We start from the raw sequence: 20,342 nt of genomic DNA on the forward strand, positions 1-20,342 counted from the left end.
GGTGCCCAACAAGAGGATCCTTTTGATTAACATGAAAAGACCCAAGAAGTGAGATCCACAGAACAACTCTAACCAGAAACATAAGCTACACATGACAAGACAAGTTGGCTAGCTTAAGCATCGATTATCGACTAAACCATCCATTACAAAAAGTTTGTCCGCAAGCTGTAACCATAAAGTTGTTTTGTACATAAAGTAAACATGAATGATGATTAATCAGAGGAGACAAGTTGCTAGCTTTGCTTAAGCATGACTGATCAACTAAACCTTCCATTACAACGGGTTTGTCCAAAAGATATAGAGTTTGGATTGTACATAAACTACACATGAATGAGCTAGGTTAAACCGATCAAGGATCAACTAAACCTTCCATTACAACAAGTTTGTCCAAAAGCTCAACTTTCTCATCTTCAAGTGCTTTAACCTCGACTTCGACTTCCTTCAACTCTCTCTCCAACGCGAAGCTTTCTTCCTCCAGCAGCAAATAGTTCCGCCTCAGTGCTCTATACTCGGACGAATCTGAACTAAACATCTCAGGCTGATGGGACGGTTTGATCCTCGTTGAAGCCTTTTTCGAGATTCGTGATGGCAAGGGATGCTGCTTTGGGTTATGAATCTTCTTTCTCTTCGATTCAGTAAACGGTGGGATCCTCGAGTTTTGCATCTCTGACAAGATCAAGAGAATTAACAAAGCTTTTGAGGCTTTCGATACAAGATCCTAACCATATACTAATTCAACTCAACTATATTGATCATGTATTACGTGTAAAATTGAGATCTCAGCGGAGATTGTTGGAGTGAGATTTACCTGCTATCGGCGTTTAGGGTTTCACAGGAGAGAGAGAGAATTGGGAAAGCAGATTGTGTAGTTGCGGGAAGAAGATCGAGTCGGTTTGGGTTTTATGATTTGATCTAGAACCGTCGACGTCAAACCGTAACTACCGGTTAAAATTCAACTCCCACAAATAACCGAATAGAAAGATTGGTTTAATGTCTGGTTTGATTTTAAGAACATTGACAATTCTCGGTCAGGGGCAATAAGTAGAGGTCAGTGCAGAGGGTGAAAATGTAATTAGCCACCAGTTTGTTACTCGAATGTTAGGCGGGTAAGAGCATCATTAACCTTAATTTTTTTTCTTTTTCTTGTTATTTTCTCTGATTAAAAAAAAAAAAATTAAAAACAAACCAATCGCGCGGACTGCCATGTGATAGTGGGACCCGCGAAACAGTACTAGCACAGGTGCTTAATTAGGCAGAATAAACACAGGTGCTTAATTTTTGTGTGGATCCCTCTCACTATTATATTAACTAGAGCCCGTGTCCGCGCTTCGCGCGGATTACATGTTTAATTAAAGAACAGTTTAATTAAAATTAGGAGTTTTGAAGTTTCTTAAAGTGTAAGTTAAGTTTTGTTTCTTTTATAATGCGAAGACGTTGGAAGCGGTGATCATTTTTTTTATAAACTAAAGTAAGTTTGAATAATAAATTATGTTGATGAATTTAATATTCGTAAGAGAAAATAGTATTGGAGTGTGCCTATTTAATTGATATAGAAAGCTGTAACGTAAATTTTAAAAAAGTTGACTGGTGTCATTTGCTATGAGGCTTAGGATATCAATTTATTCCTCTTTTGGAAGCGTTGTATGATATCAATATCGTTGTCAAAGTAGAAGCGCGATCCATGTGTGGTTGTGAGTGATAGTTTCTCTGAAAAAGTGAAATATTTGTAAGCATTTAGTTTGACATAAACTTTATGTTTAGTTTATTACCTTCATGTAACCGTAGAATGATACTTGTGATGATTACGATTTGGTTTTTCCTGGTAGATATGTGATTTAACTCCCTGAAATTAGACGTCTCCTTGTCCCATAAAGTTAAACGTACCAGTTTGGATCTACAAATTTTTATTGTATTATATTTCAAATTTTTTATATTTTCTATATATCTAGGGTATTAAGGTCATTTTGGGCATTTTGCTACATATCATCTCTACAATTAAAAAAATAAACATGAGACGGATAATTTTATTTAATGTTGGTAATATCTTATGCATCATCTATAAAATAAATATATATTCATATATAACATTCCAGATTTAGTAATATTATTATTTTTATATAATTATACAATTTGTATTACTAAAGCTTTTAAAAATATGCAATTTTTAAACATCTAAATATCTAATCGTATGATATTTAGTTTCTTATATATCTACAAAATTTTAAAAATATTGTTTAGGCCAAATGTTTGATAATTATACAATTTTATATCATTTTTATTAGTTTTATACAATTTGATATAATATATATCAAATCTATATTAAATTTTATTAAGATAATAGTAAAATCTATAACATTTAATAAAATTTATTTTTAAATATAAGTTAGAACAACACTAAGAACCTCAATTGAAATAGCATAATAATGGAATGCGTGAGAAGCTTTGTGATTCAACACGCCTCTGGTCACTGTGGCAAAAGACTAAACAAAAGCATGTAATTTCATAAAATAGAATGAGCTTCTTAGTTTCTTGGTATCATATACCGTAAATGGATATTGGGCTGACTTCAGTATTGACTGGGATTCAAATAAATTGTTTGGGCTTCGTAATTGACATGGATATCAGCGCAGTCTGAGATGAGCTGGTAGATTGATTGGCCAGGAATTTTCTGCCTATGTAGTACACCTTAAAAGCCCCCAAAATAGTTCCTTTTATATAGTAGGATTTTTCCCTAAGCTCTCCTCCTCTAAGCATCCCATTAATGATGCTCTAAGTTCTGGTTCAAGTACAGTATATCAAAATAAAACGTGTTGTGTAACCAAAACATAATGAAAAAGATACATATTCATAAAAATGATTGGATTTGTTACAAAAAAATTGTAGTTTTCAAATTCCTTTCTCCCTCGATTTTATATAATAAGTGTCATTTTTTTCTTGTTACACAAAAAATATTATTTTAGAATTTCAATGCAAATTATACTTATTTTCAACTGAAAATTAATTACAAACTGCATTAATTTTATAAATTTTATTTATCTAAAATACTATTGGTCAAAGATGTATAGTTAATAACAATTTAATTATATTTCAATCATTTTTTTAATGTGTGAAAAATGTCTTTTTTTGGGACAACGTGTGAAAAATGTCAAAATGACATTTACTAAGAAACGGAGGGAGTAGTATACGAGTGTGTAAACTGTAAACGATCATTTGAAAAGAAGAGAAAATATACTGTGTAAGTGTGAAACATATCATATTCTAGACTGTTTTTTGTGAAGTATGTGTGTGTTTTTAAGATACACCACAAACTATATAATCTTTTCATAGCAGTTTTGTAATTATAAGATACATATATTTACTACTGTGTTGTCGGATCCTGAAAAGCAGATATGCATCTATATTTAGAAAATTGATTATGGAGACAATCGTGTGAGATGAATCTTACCGTGTGGGGATATTGCAGAAAGTATAAAGAGTCGTAAGTTTCGTGCACAGAAGAACCGATCAAAGGACAAGTTTGTTGTATATAACCTTCCCCCTTTTATTTCTCCTATTGACCAAACTAACTTTATCTCGCCGTTATTACCGCCTCTCAAATGCTGCATGCATGCTTCTGATTAATCATCACATAAACAACTCTTGTTATCTTCCTCCCCCCCTCTCTCTCTTTCTTTATTTCTGAAAAAGAAATGATAATTGAACATTTAAGGGAGAAACATATGATGTGTTGTAAACTGGATTATTGATCAGAGGAAGTAATATCGCATTTAAAGTCACAAAAAAAAAAAGATGAGGAGCGTAGTGCTTGTTGCTTTGGCTGCTGCTATAGGGAACATGTTGCAGGGCTGGGACAATGCCACCATTGCAGGTCTCTTTCTTCTCTTTTCTTCTTTACATTTATACGAAAAGCGATGACTGATGTTTGATTGTATATTGGTGGCAGGAGCTGTGATTTACATTAAAAAAGAGTTTCATTTGGAGAAAGAACCAAAGATTGAGGGACTAATCGTAGCCATGTCTCTCATCGGAGCCACTATGATCACAACTTTCTCTGGTCCTGTCTCTGACCGAGTAGGACGCCGTTCCATGCTTATACTCTCCTCTCTTCTCTATTTCCTAAGCAGCATCGTCATGTTTTGGTCTCCAAATGTATACGTTCTCCTTTTCGCAAGGCTTCTTGATGGTTTTGGTATCGGTCTAGCCGTCACTCTCGTCCCCATTTACATCTCTGAGACCGCACCTTCTGAGATCAGAGGTCTGCTCAACACTTTCCCTCAGTTCTGTGGATCTGGTGGCATGTTTCTGTCCTATTGCCTTGTTTTTGGAATGTCCCTTCAAGAATCTCCGAGCTGGAGGCTCATGCTCGGTGTTCTGTCTATTCCGTCGATTCTCTACTTTGTACTTGCGGCCTTCTTCTTGCCTGAATCTCCAAGGTGGCTTGTCAGCAAAGGCCGCATGGAAGAAGCTAGACAGGTTCTTCAGAGACTTCGTGACAGAGAAGATGTCTCTGGTTCGTCTTTTATCAACACTAAAAATTCTATTCGAGTGACAGCTGATACGAAACTAATATTATATGTTGTGGTTTCGGGTCTTGGGGATTACATGCTTCGTCCGAACCTCCTGGTATTAAAAGAAGAAATATACTTTGTAATTAAACTAACTCTGTGTGTGTGTGTGTGATCTAGGTGAGCTTGCTCTGCTGGTTGAAGGGCTTGGGGTAGGAAAAGACACGTCCATAGAAGAATATGTGATTGGTCCGGACGACGACGAGGAAACCGAGACCGGACAAGAACTGCCGAGGAAAGATCAGATAAAGCTATACGGTCCAGAGGATGGACAGTCATGGATGGCTAAGCCAGTGAAAGGACAGAGCTCTCTAGCATTAGCGTCGCGACATGGAAGCATGTTAACGCGCGGAGGATCCATGATGGACCCAGTTGTCACTCTCTTTGGTAGCATTCATGAGAAACTTCCTTATGAGAACATGAACGCTTCATCATCTCGCAGCATGGTCTTTCCAAATATGGGAAGTATACTTGGACTTATGGGAAGGCAGGAGTCTCAGTGGGATCCGGAGAGGAACAGTGATGACAGCTCTGAACAAGATGAAAGCCTAAACAGTCCTTTGCTTTCTCCGCAAGCCACTGAGACGGATGAGTTCAACCAGCAACCCGCTGGGACCATGCACAGGCGACAGAGCAGCCTGTTTATGGCTAACATGGGTGAGAAGGCAACAGCTACAAGCATAGGCGGTGGATGGCAGTTGGCATGGAAGTACAACGAAAAGGTTGGTGCAGATGGTAAGAGGGTAAACGGAGGGTTGCAGAGAATGTACATTCACGAGGAAACTGCCAACAACAACCACGCCAGCAACATGGGGTTTTCGAGACGTGGATCGCTTCTCTCCTTCCAGACAGAAGCTGATGCTCCAGCTCAAGAGAATGGATACGTTCAGGCTTCTGCACTTGTAAGCCAAGCTTCGATGATACCTGGGATTAAAGGAGAGACTGCAATGTTGCCACAAGAGATTAAGGCTGGTCCTGGCTGGAGGGAGCTGAAGGAACCTGGTGTGAAGAGGGCTTTGATAGTTGGAGTTGGGCTTCAGATACTACAACAGGTAATGCTTTTTTTAATTGATTCTTTATAGAGTAAAAGTCATAAAGGAGAGGAAGCATGTTTGCAGTTTGCAGGAATAAATGGAGTAATGTATTATACACCACAAATACTGGAAGAAACAGGTGTGTCAAGTCTTTTGACAAACCTTGGCATAAGTGCAGAGTCTGCATCTCTCCTCATAAGCTCTTTAACTACACTCTTCATGCTTCCTTGCATTCTTGTTTCCATGAGGTTAATGGATGTATCTGGAAGAAGGCAAGTTCTCTCTCTGTTGTCCTTCTCTTTTTCTTTCACCTGAATGGTAATAAATGTAACAGTACCAAAGTGTGATTGCAGGTCTCTGATGCTTTCCACAATCCCCATTTTAATACTATCACTGATAACGCTGGTCATAGGAAGCTTGGTGAAGCTTGGAGGCACAGCAAACGCATTGATATCGACCGCTAGCGTTATGGTTTACTTAAGCTGTTTCGTGATGGGTTTTGGAGCCATTCCAAACATCCTATGTTCAGAGATCTTCCCTACCTCTGTGCGTGGCCTTTGCATCACCATCTGTGCACTCACTTTCTGGATATGTGACATCATTGTCACTTACACTCTTCCTGTCATGCTCAAATCTCTAGGCCTAGCTGGTGTTTTTGGGATCTATGCATTTGTTTGTGCAGTAGCGTGGGTTTTCGTGTACCTCAAGGTACCGGAGACAAAGGGAATGCCACTTGAAGTTATCTCTGAGTTCTTCTCTGTTGGTGCAAAACATCAAGACGCTTCAGCTTCGTTTCTCTCTGATGATGACTGACTTGTCTTTTCTTTGTTGCCTTTCTCAAGTTTTCTTGCTGTATTTTGAACAAGTTAATTAATAACAAACCATACCATAGAGGCCTTCTTGGATTTGTGATTCTGTAGCTGCAAATTGGGAGATCTTTTCCCTTTTGTAATTATGAGATGAGAACCATAGTTTTTATACTTTCTGTTGTACATCTTCAGAGATGTTAATCAAGATCACCATGAGTTTATTACATACATACAGAGTTTAATCTCGAAGTGTTGTAGCAAGAAAGAGGATTTATGAGACTTCTCTAGTGCATTGGATTTGCTGGAAATACTGAAGCTGCAAGGACTTCAACCATTAACTTAGCTATTAGGAGTGTGCAAGTGCAGTGAAATGACTGACCCCTTGAACGTTATGTATTGTGTCCTATAGAGAGCCAGCCATTGGTAACAATTCAAACGTAACCAGTGCTCATACACTAAGCAACATTGAACACGTCTAGGCCCAAGATGAAAGAAGCGTGAACAATAATGATCCATGACTCACTCAAAGCTACCTTAATCAGCAAGTTAGTGTGATCTTCTAGCAGTTTTGTATGAGATTCTGCAACGCTTCTCAGCTAACCTATCTCCCAAGGCAGCTTTGGCTATAATAATAAAGATCCAATATTAATATTCAAATAAATAAAGTTGAAAAGGGAGAGCACACGTGGAATCAAGAGAGCTAATTGGTGAGTAAAATAAGGAGGGAGAAAACTATTTCTATATTTAGTAACTAAAAAGAGATTATGATTCTGAGAAAGAAAGCAAAACTGGAAATGGCATCGTTGACCGAAGTTCCGCCGATGATTAACAACTTGGACGTCGGAGATGACAAAACGGCGCACCTGAGCTCCTCCGGCAAGCCTCCAAGAGACCTCTCTTCAATGCGCCATTGCAACAGCACTGCTTGGTTGATCGATTCCGTTGGTTCATCTCATCTCTTCTTTCCTCCTAAAATGTAACTTGATCGGATCTCTTTACATTGTGAAATGAAATGGCGCAGGAAGGAGACCAGAGATGTTGTCCGGAAGGAGACAACACCACGTTCCAACTTGTATTCAGATCTGGAAGTTGGTCGGATAAAGGACCGAAACGGTCCATGGAAGACGAGTTCATCTGCGTGGATGATCTCACAGACCATATCGGATCCACTGGAGCTTTCTATGGGGTATACATACATACACAAAGTCAAACTAGTTTAAGATTCTTTGAGATCTTATCAATGTCTTGTAATGAAGGTGTTTGATGGACATGGAGGTATTGATGCTGCAACATTCACAAAGAAGAACATTCTGAAGCTTGTAACGCAAGACAAACACTTCCCAACAAACACCAAGAAAGCTACAAGGAGTGCCTTCGTCAATACGGATCATGCTTTAGCTGATGCTCCTTCTCTCGACAGATCCTCAGGCACAACCGCACTCACTGCTCTCATCTTAGACAAGACCATGCTCATCGCAAACGCCGGTGACTCCAGAGCCGTGCTTGGGAAACGAGGCAGAGCCATTGAGCTATCAAAGGACCACAAACCCAACTGCACTTCCGAGAAGCTACGCATTGAGAAGCTTGGAGGTGTTATCTACGATGGCTACCTTAACGGGCAGCTCTCGGTGGCTAGAGCTTTAGGAGATTGGCATATTAAGGGAACTAAAGGGTCGCTTTGTCCGCTCAGCTGCGAGCCTGAGCTGGAGGAGATTGTGCTTACGGAGGAAGATGAGTTTCTTATAATGGGATGCGATGGACTTTGGGATGTGATGAGTAGCCAGTGCGCGGTGACGATGGTGAGGAGGGAGCTGATGCAGCATAATGACCCTGAGAGATGCTCTCAAGCTCTCGTCAAGGAAGCATTACAACGCAACAGCTGCGATAATCTTACTGTAGTGGTTGTATGCTTCTCTAAGGAACCGCCTCCGAGGATTGAGATACCTAAGTCGCATAAGAGGAGGAGCATCTCTGCCGAGGGGTTGGATCTGCTCAAAGGTGTTTTGAATGATTTGTGAAGGAACTGATCAAGCTGAAAAGTAAGAAGAGACTTGCTTTGTTTTGTTTTTGTTTTGTTCCTCTGTTATAACAAGAAAGGTCAGAGATTCCAAGCTGTATTCTTTTTCTCTGGTTTGTTTCCAAGTTTTGATTCTTTTTGTAAGGAAGGTTTAACCCATTTTTGTACTGTAGAGCTTACTTACCATATCTAAATGATTTTAATACTCTTTGCATATGAATAAAATGACAATTGAAGCAACTCTCTCACCTCTTACTCCCACAGCAGACAGCAACATGGATTTGCCTCATTGAACTGCTTCCTGAAGAAGAAGGCCTCTTTGGTTTGACTGGAACCTTTCCTGCTTCCTCCCCTCTTATCAAGATAGAGAGTGGTACAAGGAAAACAAGTTTCTCAACAAAGATCAGCTAATTATGAGTCGTCAAGGAGGGTCGTCTTGTGGGCTAAAACGAGAAAACGTCTTCGATATTTGTGCTTTTAGGAACCAAGAATCATGCCATTAATTTTGAGATAGTTCTACTAATGTTTTGCTCCCATTCATGCTGGTGAAGTTGAATTTGGGAGACTTGTGGTGGGTACAAGAAGTAGACATTCGAGACCATTTATCAGCCTGAGTAAACATAGAAAGAAAATAAAAGAACGATGTGTAACTGTAATTATACCGAGTTAATGGTGGCTGTGAGAGGAGTCTTAAATAGTACGGTGTCACCACCTGAGACAATTGACTCTAGATGGAGTCACAAGGTCCAACATTGATACAAAAAAAAATAACAAACGTAAAAAACTTTTGGCTCTGACTTGAGCCCCGTGTTGTAGTTAGTGATCACAATGGCCACCCCCGAATGGAGAATAAGATGAATCAGCCCCTGGGCTTGTGGAGACGAGGCCGGTTGCAGAAGATCCGCCCATTGGCCCTAACCAGTGCTGCGACGCCCACACATATGCCCGTCCACAGAAGCGAGAAGAACAAGTGCTTATGCTTATAATCACTCCCAGCTGGTCAGCAATGTGCACAGATTTAGACTAAATTTGAAGGAAATATAACCATCCCGCCAAAAGATAGATCAGTCTTACCTTGTTTCAGAGACATTGTTGCAAACCAGAAACTGATCAGAACCACCGCCAATGCCACAGGGAAATTCTGAGAAATCAGATTACTTATGTTGTTAGACTATGATTCCTTATATGCTGAGAAAGTGGGGTGGGCATAGTTTTAATTCTTAATTGATGGAATGCTTACGGCTACAGCCTCGAGGCCTCCCTTTTGAGGCACAGGGGCCATGTCTCGGCTCATAGCAACTATGTAGTGCCCTTGCAGGAGATCAATCGCATCCTTTTGCACACAGCCAAAAACGAACTAGAGTCAGGACACATTCCAGATTCAGGGACAAGTGTAGTTACTAAGAATGAAAAGCCACTGACCTGTTTAGTTCCATCAGCAAAGTTATTCAGGTAATAGCGTACGAGGGAGCTCCAACCATCTTTAAGGACACCTTGGGTAGTCCGATGCCCATACCTACAATTTAGCCCGTTTGAGACACATTAGTGGCTTGTAGCATAAATACACAAAACACTCCCTTCTTAAATTGACTGCATATTTCCTTTAAGATACGACATTTTCAGACCTGAGACTAAACATTTTACCTGACGAAATCTCCTTTAAGTGCAGGAGTACCAGAGTATTGAATGCTAACGTCATCACCGTGATTAGCCCATACTGAAAGGCGAAAGCGCATAAGCAAAATTTCTAAATTTACATCTATGTACTCTGGTGCAATATTAGATTTCCTACAAAGACAAGAGACTGACATATTTTATAGCGTTCGTCAAAGTTCAGATGCGAGCTTATGGTTTCTTCAGCGCCAAAAACACCGATCCTTTTGAGTTGAAGTTCTAACATCTTTCGACCAATCATGCTCTGCACATGGCAGGAAGTGTGCAGCGTGGTTGAACAAAGACCAATGAGTTAAGAGCAGCAGCATCATATTATATGACTAACCTGGGTGACATTTGTACGGTCTAAGCAATCTATGCAGTTTGTTCGGACAACACCCAGCTGCTCCTTCATTTTATCACCCTTTTCATTTACGAGAAAGTACCTGATAACATGCCAATTTTTAATAACTATTAATATTTCAAAATTGTATAACTAGATATGTTTAAAGAAGTACATACCCATTTTGTTCAAGAAAACCCTCAATCTGCTCGTACAGAATTGATAAGCGCTCAAAATGAACATGCCCACAGATGCGGTGGAAATCAAAGTGCAGGTATCTACAGTAGAACGCAGTTCTTTTAATGAGTTCAAGCCAATATGATATAAACGATCTAAGAAGCAGATTAGACAACATATTAACTACCTAATTTCATCCCCAGTAATGTGCTGCATAACACTAGCAAACTTCTCACTTAAGCGTCCCTCACCGCCATGCTGATTAGAGAAGAAGCAATTGAGGAATATAAAGATCAAGAGCTCGCAAACATGATGTGTACTACATCTTGAGTCGCATAAATCCACAAATATTCATGTCAATTTAAAAGAATATGTACCTTATTAACAAGATCAACTGCCAAAACTGATCCATATTTTTTCCTTAGGTCCAAAAAGTGACGCTCAGCTATACGCGTCTGCAAGAGAAGCACCCAATGCAAGTTAATTAAAAGAAGTAAAGAGCTAAAAGAGCACATTTTTAATTAGAAATTAGAACTCACGGCTTCTTCAGGTTGAACAATCTCAAACTTGGGCTTGTAAGTCAGATCTACAATTTGCTCCCACATAAAAGGCATGGATCCTCTGACCTGCAAATGGAGGACGTAAAAACGATAATGGATTGAAAAGAATATGCAAAACAAGAATGTGAATGGTATTATATAAACTGATCAAAGAATTGTAGCATAAGGGAATTCACAATATGAGAGCATGGTAAAAAAAACACCTGAACAAATGATGACGAATATCCATTCATCTGAACAATTTGCTCAGTCTCCACAAAATTAGCAACGTAGCCATCAGGATCAGCTCCTCTTCGCCACATACGCGTACCTTGTATATGATCAAAGACAAGAGGGAAGACACAATCACAACGCAATGCGTGTCATCTAAATTTCCTGCAGGCAATGGCATATACTTCTCCTATTTATCTATAAGATATAAGCTCAAAATGATGCTAAGGTGCCAACATCGGGATTTCCCATTCTAAAACAAGTCCCATCAAGTTCTGTTGAATTAGTAATCTACGAGAAAGATCCTACTATTCAAACAAATGACTGAAGTCCCAGAGACCTACTTAAAAATTCACGCTAGACATCAATACAATAAAACCTATTGAAACTTTCCCACTCTTTTGGATTTTTAGCCTCGAACTACTTAAAAGCGAAGATGTACAGGTAAGAATAGCAGGGAGAAATATGTACCGTTTCTCCGAGTGCATCTTCTTGCAATCAGAGTTATGTCAACAATATCTTTTCCAATAGCTGTTTCAAAACTATTAAAACGTGACTCAGGGTCAAGGAAAGATTCATTCAATAATAAAACGTAGTCACGTAGAGTAAACAGAAGACAAGGGAGAGAAACAAGTGATAAAAAGGATATTCCCTTGAATTACTGGAAGCAAGAACTGGTCAAGCTGCAAACGTAAGAAAAAAAAAAAGATAAGCTATCCTGCAAGTACGAAAACAAGGAGCTGTAAAAATAAGATTAAAGAACTTCCAAAATACACTCACCTTGTTATCGATAAGAACTTCCAACATGTAATTGTTCCAAAGAAACCTCGGCTCAGCCTGTATAAAAGGATACAGCACCAAAAGAAGTTACGTTATGTCACAAACTAGCAACAATGAATGACTGACTAATTAATAATGTTTATAAGGAAAACTGATCAATTTCACAAAAGTAGCAATATGATCACCTGTCTCCACAGAGGAAGCGACTTAGACTCAGCACCCAAATCATGCAAGCGTTGTGAGCTGAAAATCACAGAACAAATGATTAAACTAAAAGGAAAAAAAAACAACGGAATCTTTTAAAAGGTAGCATGTTAGAATATTTTCATATAAAATTGTTTCGTGCAAGCCTTAGAACAGTACTACAACATACCTATGCCAACATTAATATCATAAGGAAGAAGTTAGAAACCATTTACCTCAGTGTCAAGTTAACTTCATATGAGAAATAGAGACCAGTTGTCTTTTCTGCGACGCTAAGCAGCTTGGAGAACTCAGTCTCCATCTTTTTCTGCCCCAGAAATGGTATGGTCCATTGAGAGTCGAAATCCATCATTACTACTAATACAAAAGTGGAACAGAGAGTTTTTTGCTTACCTGTTCTTCAGGCGAGTTCTTAAGTGAATGGTCACAAGGAAGAACTTTTAACGATGTAATTTTGAAAATAGGATGGCCCAGAAACGACCCAACACGCTCAGTCTCCGTCACAACCACCAAGTAGGATCCTGAATCGAAAGAACATCGCAATCTAGTAAAACTCAAGATCTATTGATCCAATATGATAAATTGATTATATAAAAAAACCTGCAAGAAGCTTCAGCATCCCAACCACACCAGAGATGGAATGGATTTTAGGAACACGCAAGGATTTGCACTCCGAGACTTGATCTGAGAGACGCAAGGAAAGAGGATTAGAAAGCAACCATTGATTGATTTCAAGAAACGTTCGGAAGAGACGAAGACGAACGAACCGATGAGCTTCATGGAAGCGTCGACGCGGCTGATATCCAAACACGGAGCGCCTGAGCCATCAGCTGGCTCGATGACGTACTGATCGGGAAACTCCCATAGACGTAAACGGGAATGCAATTTGTTCCGAGATTCCATACTGAAATCAACATGGGAGATGGACAAGATTCACGAATCTTTGTAGAGGAAATCTAAAACCAAAGGAAGATGATCGAAGACGAGAATCGAAGAATCACCTGAGATCTGAAGCTTTCGCCGGGAAACGTCGGAGAGGAATTGAATTATGGAATATGCGTGTCCGAACGTGAAATGATTCTGCCTTAATCAAGTCGACCACCTCGTATTTTTAGAAGGCAGCTGCCCTGGGTTCGATTCCATCACGTTACCAGGTTGACTTTTTGATATTTCATGTTATTCCTTTTAATTAAATTCACTAGATTTTGACCCGCACGCCCGTGCGGGTGTATTTCTTTTTAAAATATGATACTATTTGATTTTTATGTCACTATTTAGGGTTGGGCAAAAAACTCGAACTCGAAGAATCAAACTGATCCCAATCCGAATAAGTAGTACTAAATCCGAACCGAAATTGATTAAATATCTAAATTATTCAAAATTTTGGTATTTGAAGAAATAAAACCTAATCCGATCTGAACCGAAGCATTTTGGATATCCAAAATAGATTTATATACTTATATATATTAATTATTTTTAGATTTAATATATATAAAGACATCCAGAATATATATGATACTTTTAAGTTTGCATAAATGTTTGAAAATATATAAAAATAATGAAACGTAAATATTTTAAATAGTTAAAAAAATACTCAAAACTCCAAAAATACGTAAATAATTATTAATTCTATATTCAATTATTTAAACCAAACCTATTTAAATTGGTTATCCAATTCCGAACCAAATCCTCAAAGATCTAAACTGGATACGAAATCCCAAAAAGACCCGAAAATGAACGCTCACCCCTAATCACTATTGTATATATATATATCCTATATGTGTCCTCATAGGTTACAAAATATGTGTTATCATATAATTAATCGTATTTTATATGTACCATCAAATAAGTTTTCTTATAATTAATAATATTTTATACATACAATCATATAAATAATCACATATATTATATTTTAAAATTTAATGTGAAATATAAAAACCATAATTTAAGTTGGTGTTTGAAATTTGGCTTTTTATTGTATTTTTATTATATATATTGAAAACATTTTTATAATAGTTTTTGGAAAATATGTTAGTAAAAATCAAATTTTGAATATATGTATATTTTTGAATGAATTTTTTATATAAATCAATTTTAAATTTTTATTTTGATTTGAATATATATATCAAGTAACATAGACCCATTATTTTTTAATATAATGTAATGGACTTTTAAATTTTTAGTAGCATAAGCCCATTATTTTTTTTTCTAACTTACTGATATCCATGTTTCCAAACAGTACTATTTTTTTAACTAGTATCCATATTGCCAAACAATCTCAATTTGTACTTCAACTTTAATAATATAGATGGGATAGAAGGGCCGGACATCATTACTTGTTACTCGACTTATACTCGTTACTTGATTCATATCCGACTCGAAAATTTAAATACTCGATGTTGTTAAGATAAGTAACAAGTCGATAATTTAATACTTGCAAGACCAAGTCAAGTATAAGTATCATTATTATTTTTAGTATTTAACTCTTTACGCCACCTTTATTTACTTCATTACTTGATATTTGTTACATAATCTATTAATTAATTATTTATATTTGTCTTTTATTTTACTTGCATTTAGGATTTAACACATATACTCATTACTCTTCTTGTACTTACTCGTATATGTCTTGATTTTTAAATATTCGTCGTCATCTAGTCAACTATTATATAGTAACAAGTATTTAAACTTTAACTACATGACTTGTTATTACATGTTACTTGTTTGTTTAGAGAAGATATTTTGTCATCATAAAAATTATACAATGTTTATAGATCGATAAATTCATATTTTTTTTTAATTTTTCTTCTTTATAATATAAACAAATATTTTGTTTAAAGTAATTTGCATGTTATGCTAAGTAAAATAAATAAAATAAACTTTCATGTCCATTTTTAATAGATTATTATTTAGTAAGTAGTTTTTAAATACTCGGAAAACCCCGTAAATAGTTCACAAATATTCGTAAATAATTCATAAGTACTCGTAAGTAGTAAGTAACAGAGCAAAGCAAGTATAATTTATTTTTAATAAAGTACTCGAAATAACAAATACTCATTTTTAACAAGTCAAGTACAAGTCAAAAATTTTATTACTCGTACAAAGCAAGTCAAGTTGTAAGTACATGCAAAATAGCGAGTACTCACCGTATGCCCAGCCCTGCCCCTTGTTTCAAATTCGATCCAAGCACTTGTCTTTTCTTCACAATACCAATTGGCAATTGATTTGAAAGTTTACTAAAATACTCTACTAGAGTGGTCTTTTATCACTTTGTGGGTGTATGCATGCTGGTCATGAGGACAGCTGAAAAAACATCTCCCTATGCTCAATATATATATTTTTTTATTTTTTTTGGTCAAACGTTCATTATATATATATTATTCGTCCTTCAAACTGTATTTGTTTCAATCTTCATTAGTCTTAAAACCAGTTTTATAGGTATTAAAACTGGTTTAAAAAGTGGTAAGGATCAGTCAGGTTCGGATCTTTACAGAAAACCGAATGGGTCGTGATATTGGAATAACGGGTCAACGGATCCGATCAAGTTTAATCTGAAAGTAAAAACCCGAATGACTACATTCCATACCCGAACGCAAATCATTTCCTAAATATTAAGGAGAAATTACATGTTTATTGTCGGTGTTGATTGAATCAAACGATGATTTTTACTCAATGTTCTCTCAACAACATAATCAATTCCTTCCTATATAATCTCAGAAATATTTAGGAAAAATGATCGCTGAGTATATGAAATATTGACCATCACATGGCTAACTATGCGAACTAAACTAATGTATGTCTAGCCACATGAAATATATGTTATGCATGACAACATCCTTCAACTTTATGATATTATGTAGTTAACATCATAAGTTTAATTTTATTCATCCAAAAACTGATGTGGATGTTATTATGTTACAGATCGTTTAAATATCTTGTTTCAACAATTAAAATATAACCGATCCGACTATAATTTAACTAAAATTAGATTTTAACCCACATTTTAACAGCGTAAGAATATTTTTAACAAAATCTAATTTACAAAATCAATATGTTTTAACATTTTTTGATAAGTAGTGTTTTAACATTTTTATTTTAGTGTATTTTTAAAACTATATAATTGTATTATTTTTATTTATATTAATCTGTTTTGTTATGAACTTTTAATAAGTAGTGTTTTAACATTTTAATTTAGTGTTTTAACATTTAAATTTTAGTATATTTTAAAACTATATAATTGTATTATTTTTATTTTTATTAATCTTTTTTATTTTTTTAATTTTTTTAATCTGTTTTGTTATGAACTTTTGATAAAAAAAATTTAGTTTCGTTTGATTAATTGTATATATATACTTCTTTGATAATTTTTTTAATTATAAAACTTATTTGCTGTCAATTTACTGACTCTAATATTTTATTTTCTTAAAACTTATATGATGTCAACTTAAACCAAACATAATCTTGCGTATATAATTACAAATTACATACTTTTAAGAATAAAAATAATCAAAGAATAAGATCTAATATGAAAGTTTTACAAAGTTTAAATGAATGGAATTTTTGTTTATGAAAAAATATAAAAAATAATTCATTAACTTAATAATTTCATATTAAACAAATAAAATGTTAGAGTCAATAAATTGACATCAATGAAGTTTTATAATATTTTTTTATCAAATAAGTATATATCACACAATTAATCAAACAAATTACATAATTTTTTATTAAAAGTTAGATTTTTATTAAAAGTTAGATTTTGTAAATTAGATTCTTACGCTTTAAAACACGGGACAAAATCTAATATTGGTAAATTACCCTTAGATACGTCACATTTTAATTGATGAAACGAGAGATTTAAACGGCCTCTGACATACACATCATTTTTTGGATGAATGAAATTAAACTTGTGATGTTAACTATATAACATCATAAAGTTGAGGGATGTTGTCATGCATAATATATACTTCGTGTAGCTAAGTACACATTTGTTTAGTTTGCATGGTTAGCCATGTGATGGTCCATACTTCATATAGTGAGCAATCATTTTTCCAAATATTTATTCCACTTCTCACCATATTTCTTTGGCCATTTTGAATTTATACCCCTAAATTCCTCATCTTTATAATCTTGCTTCGATTCCTCACAATGAGAAACCTCAATGAATCATTCTCATGCGTTCAATTTACCGGGTTCGATGTATTTTCACTTCAGGTTCATCGGATTTGGTGTATTAGCACATAGTTTTGATTTTGGTTTTCAAGTTTTGTTGTCATTACTCTCTAATTTCATTTATAAAAAAATTACAACATAACCAAAAAGAGTCCTGATAAGAGCATTTCTCCCTATTCAATTTTTTTTTGGTCTTTATTTTATTGGATCCTTATTTGGTTTTCTGGTTTAACTAAGTACAAACCAATATTTTAGAACCGAAATTCTGATTGAGATCCCAACCCGATATTCTATTGGATACAACCATTTTTTAGAAATATTATATGACTAAACTTGAACCAAATCTAAATGAACTTTTATAATATCCGAATGGGATTGAAATTCATAAATCCAAAAATCCAAAACCCAATTGCGTTTGGTATCCCGAATGCCCACAGCCCAGCTCTAGGTATTAGAGTGGGTCTTACACCGTGTACGTGTTTCGAATCAATAATTCATGCTACTAATAATCGAAAGAGAAAGAAAGTATTATCACCATTCGAATATATAAGTGTTCAAAAAAAAGTATTATCTCAATAATTTCATTATTATCATGACAAAGTGGGTTTTAAAAATGTGACAGCTAAGATGATGTATACAAACTTGTTTATTTTCCATAAACTTGATGTTTTAAAGACTTTTTTGGGCAGGATACTTCAGGAGATCAAGTCTGAGTATGCGTGAATGCAAGAGACTTCCGCAATATAGATATTTCCCAATCTTGACTCCGGTGGTTAAGTGACTAATTTTATGATCATGGTAAAAGGCGATGGGGTTTCCATCCAAATCCACCTGTAAAACGCCAGCATCCTCCGCGAACATAAGATTGAAGCCCCACTTAGCCACCATGGCTGTGACTTTTCTCAAGAGTGGATACCTCATCGACAGCTTCCACAACGTTGTTACTCCCTGTATTAATTCACAACACCTTTTCAACAGTAATCACACACACAGACACAAAAGATGATATAAGCTCATGATAAACATCAATACCTTAGGTATTGCGATCCAGTAATGTCCATCTCCATCGTACCGAATGTTATCTGGATAACCCGGTAAGCTTTGAATAAATACCTCCACTCGCTCTTCATTGATGTAATACTTGCTGCATCTTCTTCTGATAACAAAAAGAAAGCAACTTTGAAATTATGATTCAATGAATGCACATAAAGAGGAGATTACAGAGTTGAGAAAGAGGACACTGGAGTTTCGCAGAAGATCAGATGGGTTTGGTCGGGAGACATAGAGATGCCATTAGCGAAGTATAGGTCTTTTAAAAGGACCCGAGTTGTTCTTGTTGTCGGGTTAAAGCTCATGAGTCGACCATGCGGTTTGCCTTCCAGAAAGTCAAAGCTTGCTTGACTGTAATCGTACTTGTAAGAAGCATCCGTGAAATACAAAACGCCGTTATCTCCAACGGCGACTGCATCGGTGAGCTTAAATCTCACTCCTTCTGCTTCATCCGTCAACAACTCCGTCTTCCTACCGTCATCGCTTATGTTCAACAGCCCCTAACACACACACACAAATACATCATCATCATCTGACTGAAGATGCTCAAAAACATTCGAGATCCAAAAAGAGTCACGACCACCAAACCTTGTAGGCGTCTGCGACAATGACTTCTCCATGTAATCCAAAAGCGAGGCCAAGTGGTCTACCGCCAGTATTGACCCAGTCCTCTACGACAGAGTCATTACATGACTCTAGAGCCTTGACACGTTTCACCCATCCATCTAAACAGCCAGTATAGATAAGACCTGAGTCTCGGTCGTAGGCGATATCCTCGGGCTTGTTGAGAAGACCGACGCCAATAAACTCAGCGCCGGTGAGAAGTTGGTCGTTGACAAGCGGAGGGATGGAAGTAGTAGAGTAGACAAGTGCATCGGCGGGAAGATGAGATGGGTCGAAGGTGTCGAGACGGTAGAGAGTGATGGATGCTATGAAGGGGATGATGGTGGAGAAGATGAGAAAACGACGTGAGAAGAAGAGAAGAGGCATTGAGAAAGGGTTTGTGGAAGATGGTGAACAACTCCAAATATTGGTTATGAAAGACGTACACGTTTTGGACCATGTTTGGTATGCAGTCAACCGTTGACTCAGAGAATCTTTAGTTAAATCATTAAGTTTCATATTTAATGGGCTTTGACTATTTTTCCATTAGGCCCAATACGTTTATTTTTTGTCGTGTTCAGTAGGATCTGGGTGAGACTACTACATCAGCTGGCTCTGTTTTGATATGGTTAGAAGCTTTGAACCTTCCTCAGCCACAAGATTTGTTATTTCGTAACGAAACAACTGTAAACCATTTTAGGAAATGAGATTACGAAACGCAAATTAATCACTTTTCTTATACCGTTTAAGTGTATTTAAGTTTGATTCTTTTTAAAAACAAAGTTTTGTTTTAAAACGCTTTTACCATCTAAAGAATTCTCTCCTAGTAATCAATTTTTCTCTAATGTTATTTGGATATGCATGGAGTGTGGACTAACGAAATTACTCAATAGGTGATGACGTGATGAAAACAAACACTTCCTGCATGTAATACTACCAAATCATACCTCCGACCTTTAAACCAACATTTCCTGATTGGTTTTGATATTTTTCAAATCATGTTCGTTAATGAAAATCATAGGATCAGTAGTTGAAAGGAATAGTTAGTCCAGTCACTTCCTCTCTGCTAACAATAAATTAATTAATTATACAAAATCACCAATCTAGCAATTGATTTGAAATCGATGTAAAATGGATCTGGTTCTAGATCCATGATCCATAAAGTCAT

At 36.3% G+C, this 20,342-nt stretch overlaps 5 protein-coding genes across 5 annotated transcripts; 2 read left to right on the forward strand and 3 right to left on the reverse strand.

The window, feature by feature from the left end:
• Positions 1-234: 234 nt before the first annotated feature.
• LOC103872358 lies at positions 235-964 on the reverse strand. Its single transcript, XM_009150716.3, has 2 exons — positions 809-964; positions 235-666 (listed from the first exon to the last, which is right to left on the reverse strand). The coding sequence occupies exon 2, from the start codon at positions 662-664 to the stop codon at positions 350-352; it is 315 nt and encodes a 104-aa protein (XP_009148964.1). The 5' UTR covers positions 665-666; positions 809-964; the 3' UTR covers positions 235-349.
• A 2,362-nt stretch (positions 965-3,326) lies between these two features.
• LOC103872367 (monosaccharide-sensing protein 3) lies at positions 3,327-6,504 on the forward strand. The gene is made up of 5 exons (XM_009150730.2): positions 3,327-3,868; positions 3,944-4,510; positions 4,686-5,617; positions 5,684-5,871; positions 5,953-6,504. The coding sequence occupies exons 1-5, from the start codon at positions 3,790-3,792 to the stop codon at positions 6,410-6,412; spliced, it is 2,226 nt and encodes a 741-aa protein (XP_009148978.2). The 5' UTR covers positions 3,327-3,789; the 3' UTR covers positions 6,413-6,504.
• Positions 6,505-6,822: 318 nt separating this feature from the next.
• LOC103872371 (probable protein phosphatase 2C 47) lies at positions 6,823-9,193 on the forward strand. The gene is made up of 3 exons (XM_009150744.3): positions 6,823-7,349; positions 7,430-7,594; positions 7,665-9,193. Exons 1-3 carry the CDS (start codon positions 7,173-7,175, stop codon positions 8,424-8,426), a joined length of 1,104 nt encoding a protein of 367 aa, XP_009148992.2. The 5' UTR covers positions 6,823-7,172; the 3' UTR covers positions 8,427-9,193.
• Positions 9,053-13,543, reverse strand: LOC103872374 (phosphoinositide phosphatase SAC7). Its single transcript, XM_009150758.3, has 21 exons — positions 13,354-13,543; positions 13,120-13,256; positions 12,953-13,036; positions 12,746-12,873; positions 12,568-12,659; positions 12,334-12,391; positions 12,149-12,205; positions 12,018-12,051; positions 11,840-11,920; positions 11,362-11,468; positions 11,138-11,224; positions 10,976-11,053; positions 10,786-10,856; positions 10,601-10,699; positions 10,425-10,524; positions 10,235-10,343; positions 10,070-10,142; positions 9,848-9,941; positions 9,666-9,758; positions 9,500-9,566; positions 9,053-9,421 (listed from the first exon to the last, which is right to left on the reverse strand). The coding sequence occupies exons 2-21, from the start codon at positions 13,253-13,255 to the stop codon at positions 9,285-9,287; spliced, it is 1,785 nt and encodes a 594-aa protein (XP_009149006.1). The 5' UTR covers position 13,256; positions 13,354-13,543; the 3' UTR covers positions 9,053-9,284.
• A 4,525-nt stretch (positions 13,544-18,068) lies between these two features.
• On the reverse strand, positions 18,069-19,609 carry LOC103872381 (protein STRICTOSIDINE SYNTHASE-LIKE 5). The gene is made up of 4 exons (XM_009150771.3): positions 19,160-19,609; positions 18,761-19,071; positions 18,554-18,677; positions 18,069-18,469 (listed from the first exon to the last, which is right to left on the reverse strand). Exons 1-4 carry the CDS (start codon positions 19,559-19,561, stop codon positions 18,191-18,193), a joined length of 1,116 nt encoding a protein of 371 aa, XP_009149019.1. The 5' UTR covers positions 19,562-19,609; the 3' UTR covers positions 18,069-18,190.
• Between the last annotated feature and the right edge of the window lie 733 nt (positions 19,610-20,342).

This window comes from Brassica rapa, chromosome A01 (assembly GCF_000309985.2).
Source record: "Brassica rapa cultivar Chiifu-401-42 chromosome A01, CAAS_Brap_v3.01, whole genome shotgun sequence".
Taxonomy (NCBI): Eukaryota; Viridiplantae; Streptophyta; class Magnoliopsida; order Brassicales; family Brassicaceae; genus Brassica; species Brassica rapa.

What these genes read in the sequence shown, in the direction of transcription:
- LOC103872358 (XM_009150716.3), bottom strand. Translation starts at nt 664, where the DNA reads ATGCAAAACTCGAGGATCCCACCGTTTACTGAATCGAAGAGAAAGAAG.
- LOC103872367 (XM_009150730.2), top strand. Translation starts at nt 3,790, where the DNA reads ATGAGGAGCGTAGTGCTTGTTGCTTTGGCTGCTGCTATAGGGAACATG. An exon ending in GGCTTCAGATACTACAACAG is followed by an intron (nt 5,618 to 5,683) that starts GTAATGCTTTTT and finishes GCATGTTTGCAG; the next exon opens with TTTGCAGGAATAAATGGAGT. An exon ending in ATGGATGTATCTGGAAGAAG is followed by an intron (nt 5,872 to 5,952) that starts GCAAGTTCTCTC and finishes GTGTGATTGCAG; the next exon opens with GTCTCTGATGCTTTCCACAA.
- LOC103872371 (XM_009150744.3), top strand. Translation starts at nt 7,173, where the DNA reads ATGATTCTGAGAAAGAAAGCAAAACTGGAAATGGCATCGTTGACCGAA. An exon ending in CTGCTTGGTTGATCGATTCC is followed by an intron (nt 7,350 to 7,429) that starts GTTGGTTCATCT and finishes GAAATGGCGCAG; the next exon opens with GAAGGAGACCAGAGATGTTG. An exon ending in CCACTGGAGCTTTCTATGGG is followed by an intron (nt 7,595 to 7,664) that starts GTATACATACAT and finishes CTTGTAATGAAG; the next exon opens with GTGTTTGATGGACATGGAGG.
- LOC103872374 (XM_009150758.3), bottom strand. Translation starts at nt 13,255, where the DNA reads ATGGAATCTCGGAACAAATTGCATTCCCGTTTACGTCTATGGGAGTTT. An exon ending in TTGTTCAACCTGAAGAAGCC is followed by an intron (nt 11,054 to 11,137) that starts GTGAGTTCTAAT and finishes CTTCTCTTGCAG; the next exon opens with ACGCGTATAGCTGAGCGTCA. An exon ending in ACCGTACAAATGTCACCCAG is followed by an intron (nt 10,344 to 10,424) that starts GTTAGTCATATA and finishes TGCCATGTGCAG; the next exon opens with AGCATGATTGGTCGAAAGAT.
- LOC103872381 (XM_009150771.3), bottom strand. Translation starts at nt 19,561, where the DNA reads ATGCCTCTTCTCTTCTTCTCACGTCGTTTTCTCATCTTCTCCACCATC. An exon ending in TTGTCGCAGACGCCTACAAG is followed by an intron (nt 19,072 to 19,159) that starts GTTTGGTGGTCG and finishes TGTGTGTGTTAG; the next exon opens with GGGCTGTTGAACATAAGCGA. An exon ending in ACTGGATCGCAATACCTAAG is followed by an intron (nt 18,470 to 18,553) that starts GTATTGATGTTT and finishes GAATTAATACAG; the next exon opens with GGAGTAACAACGTTGTGGAA.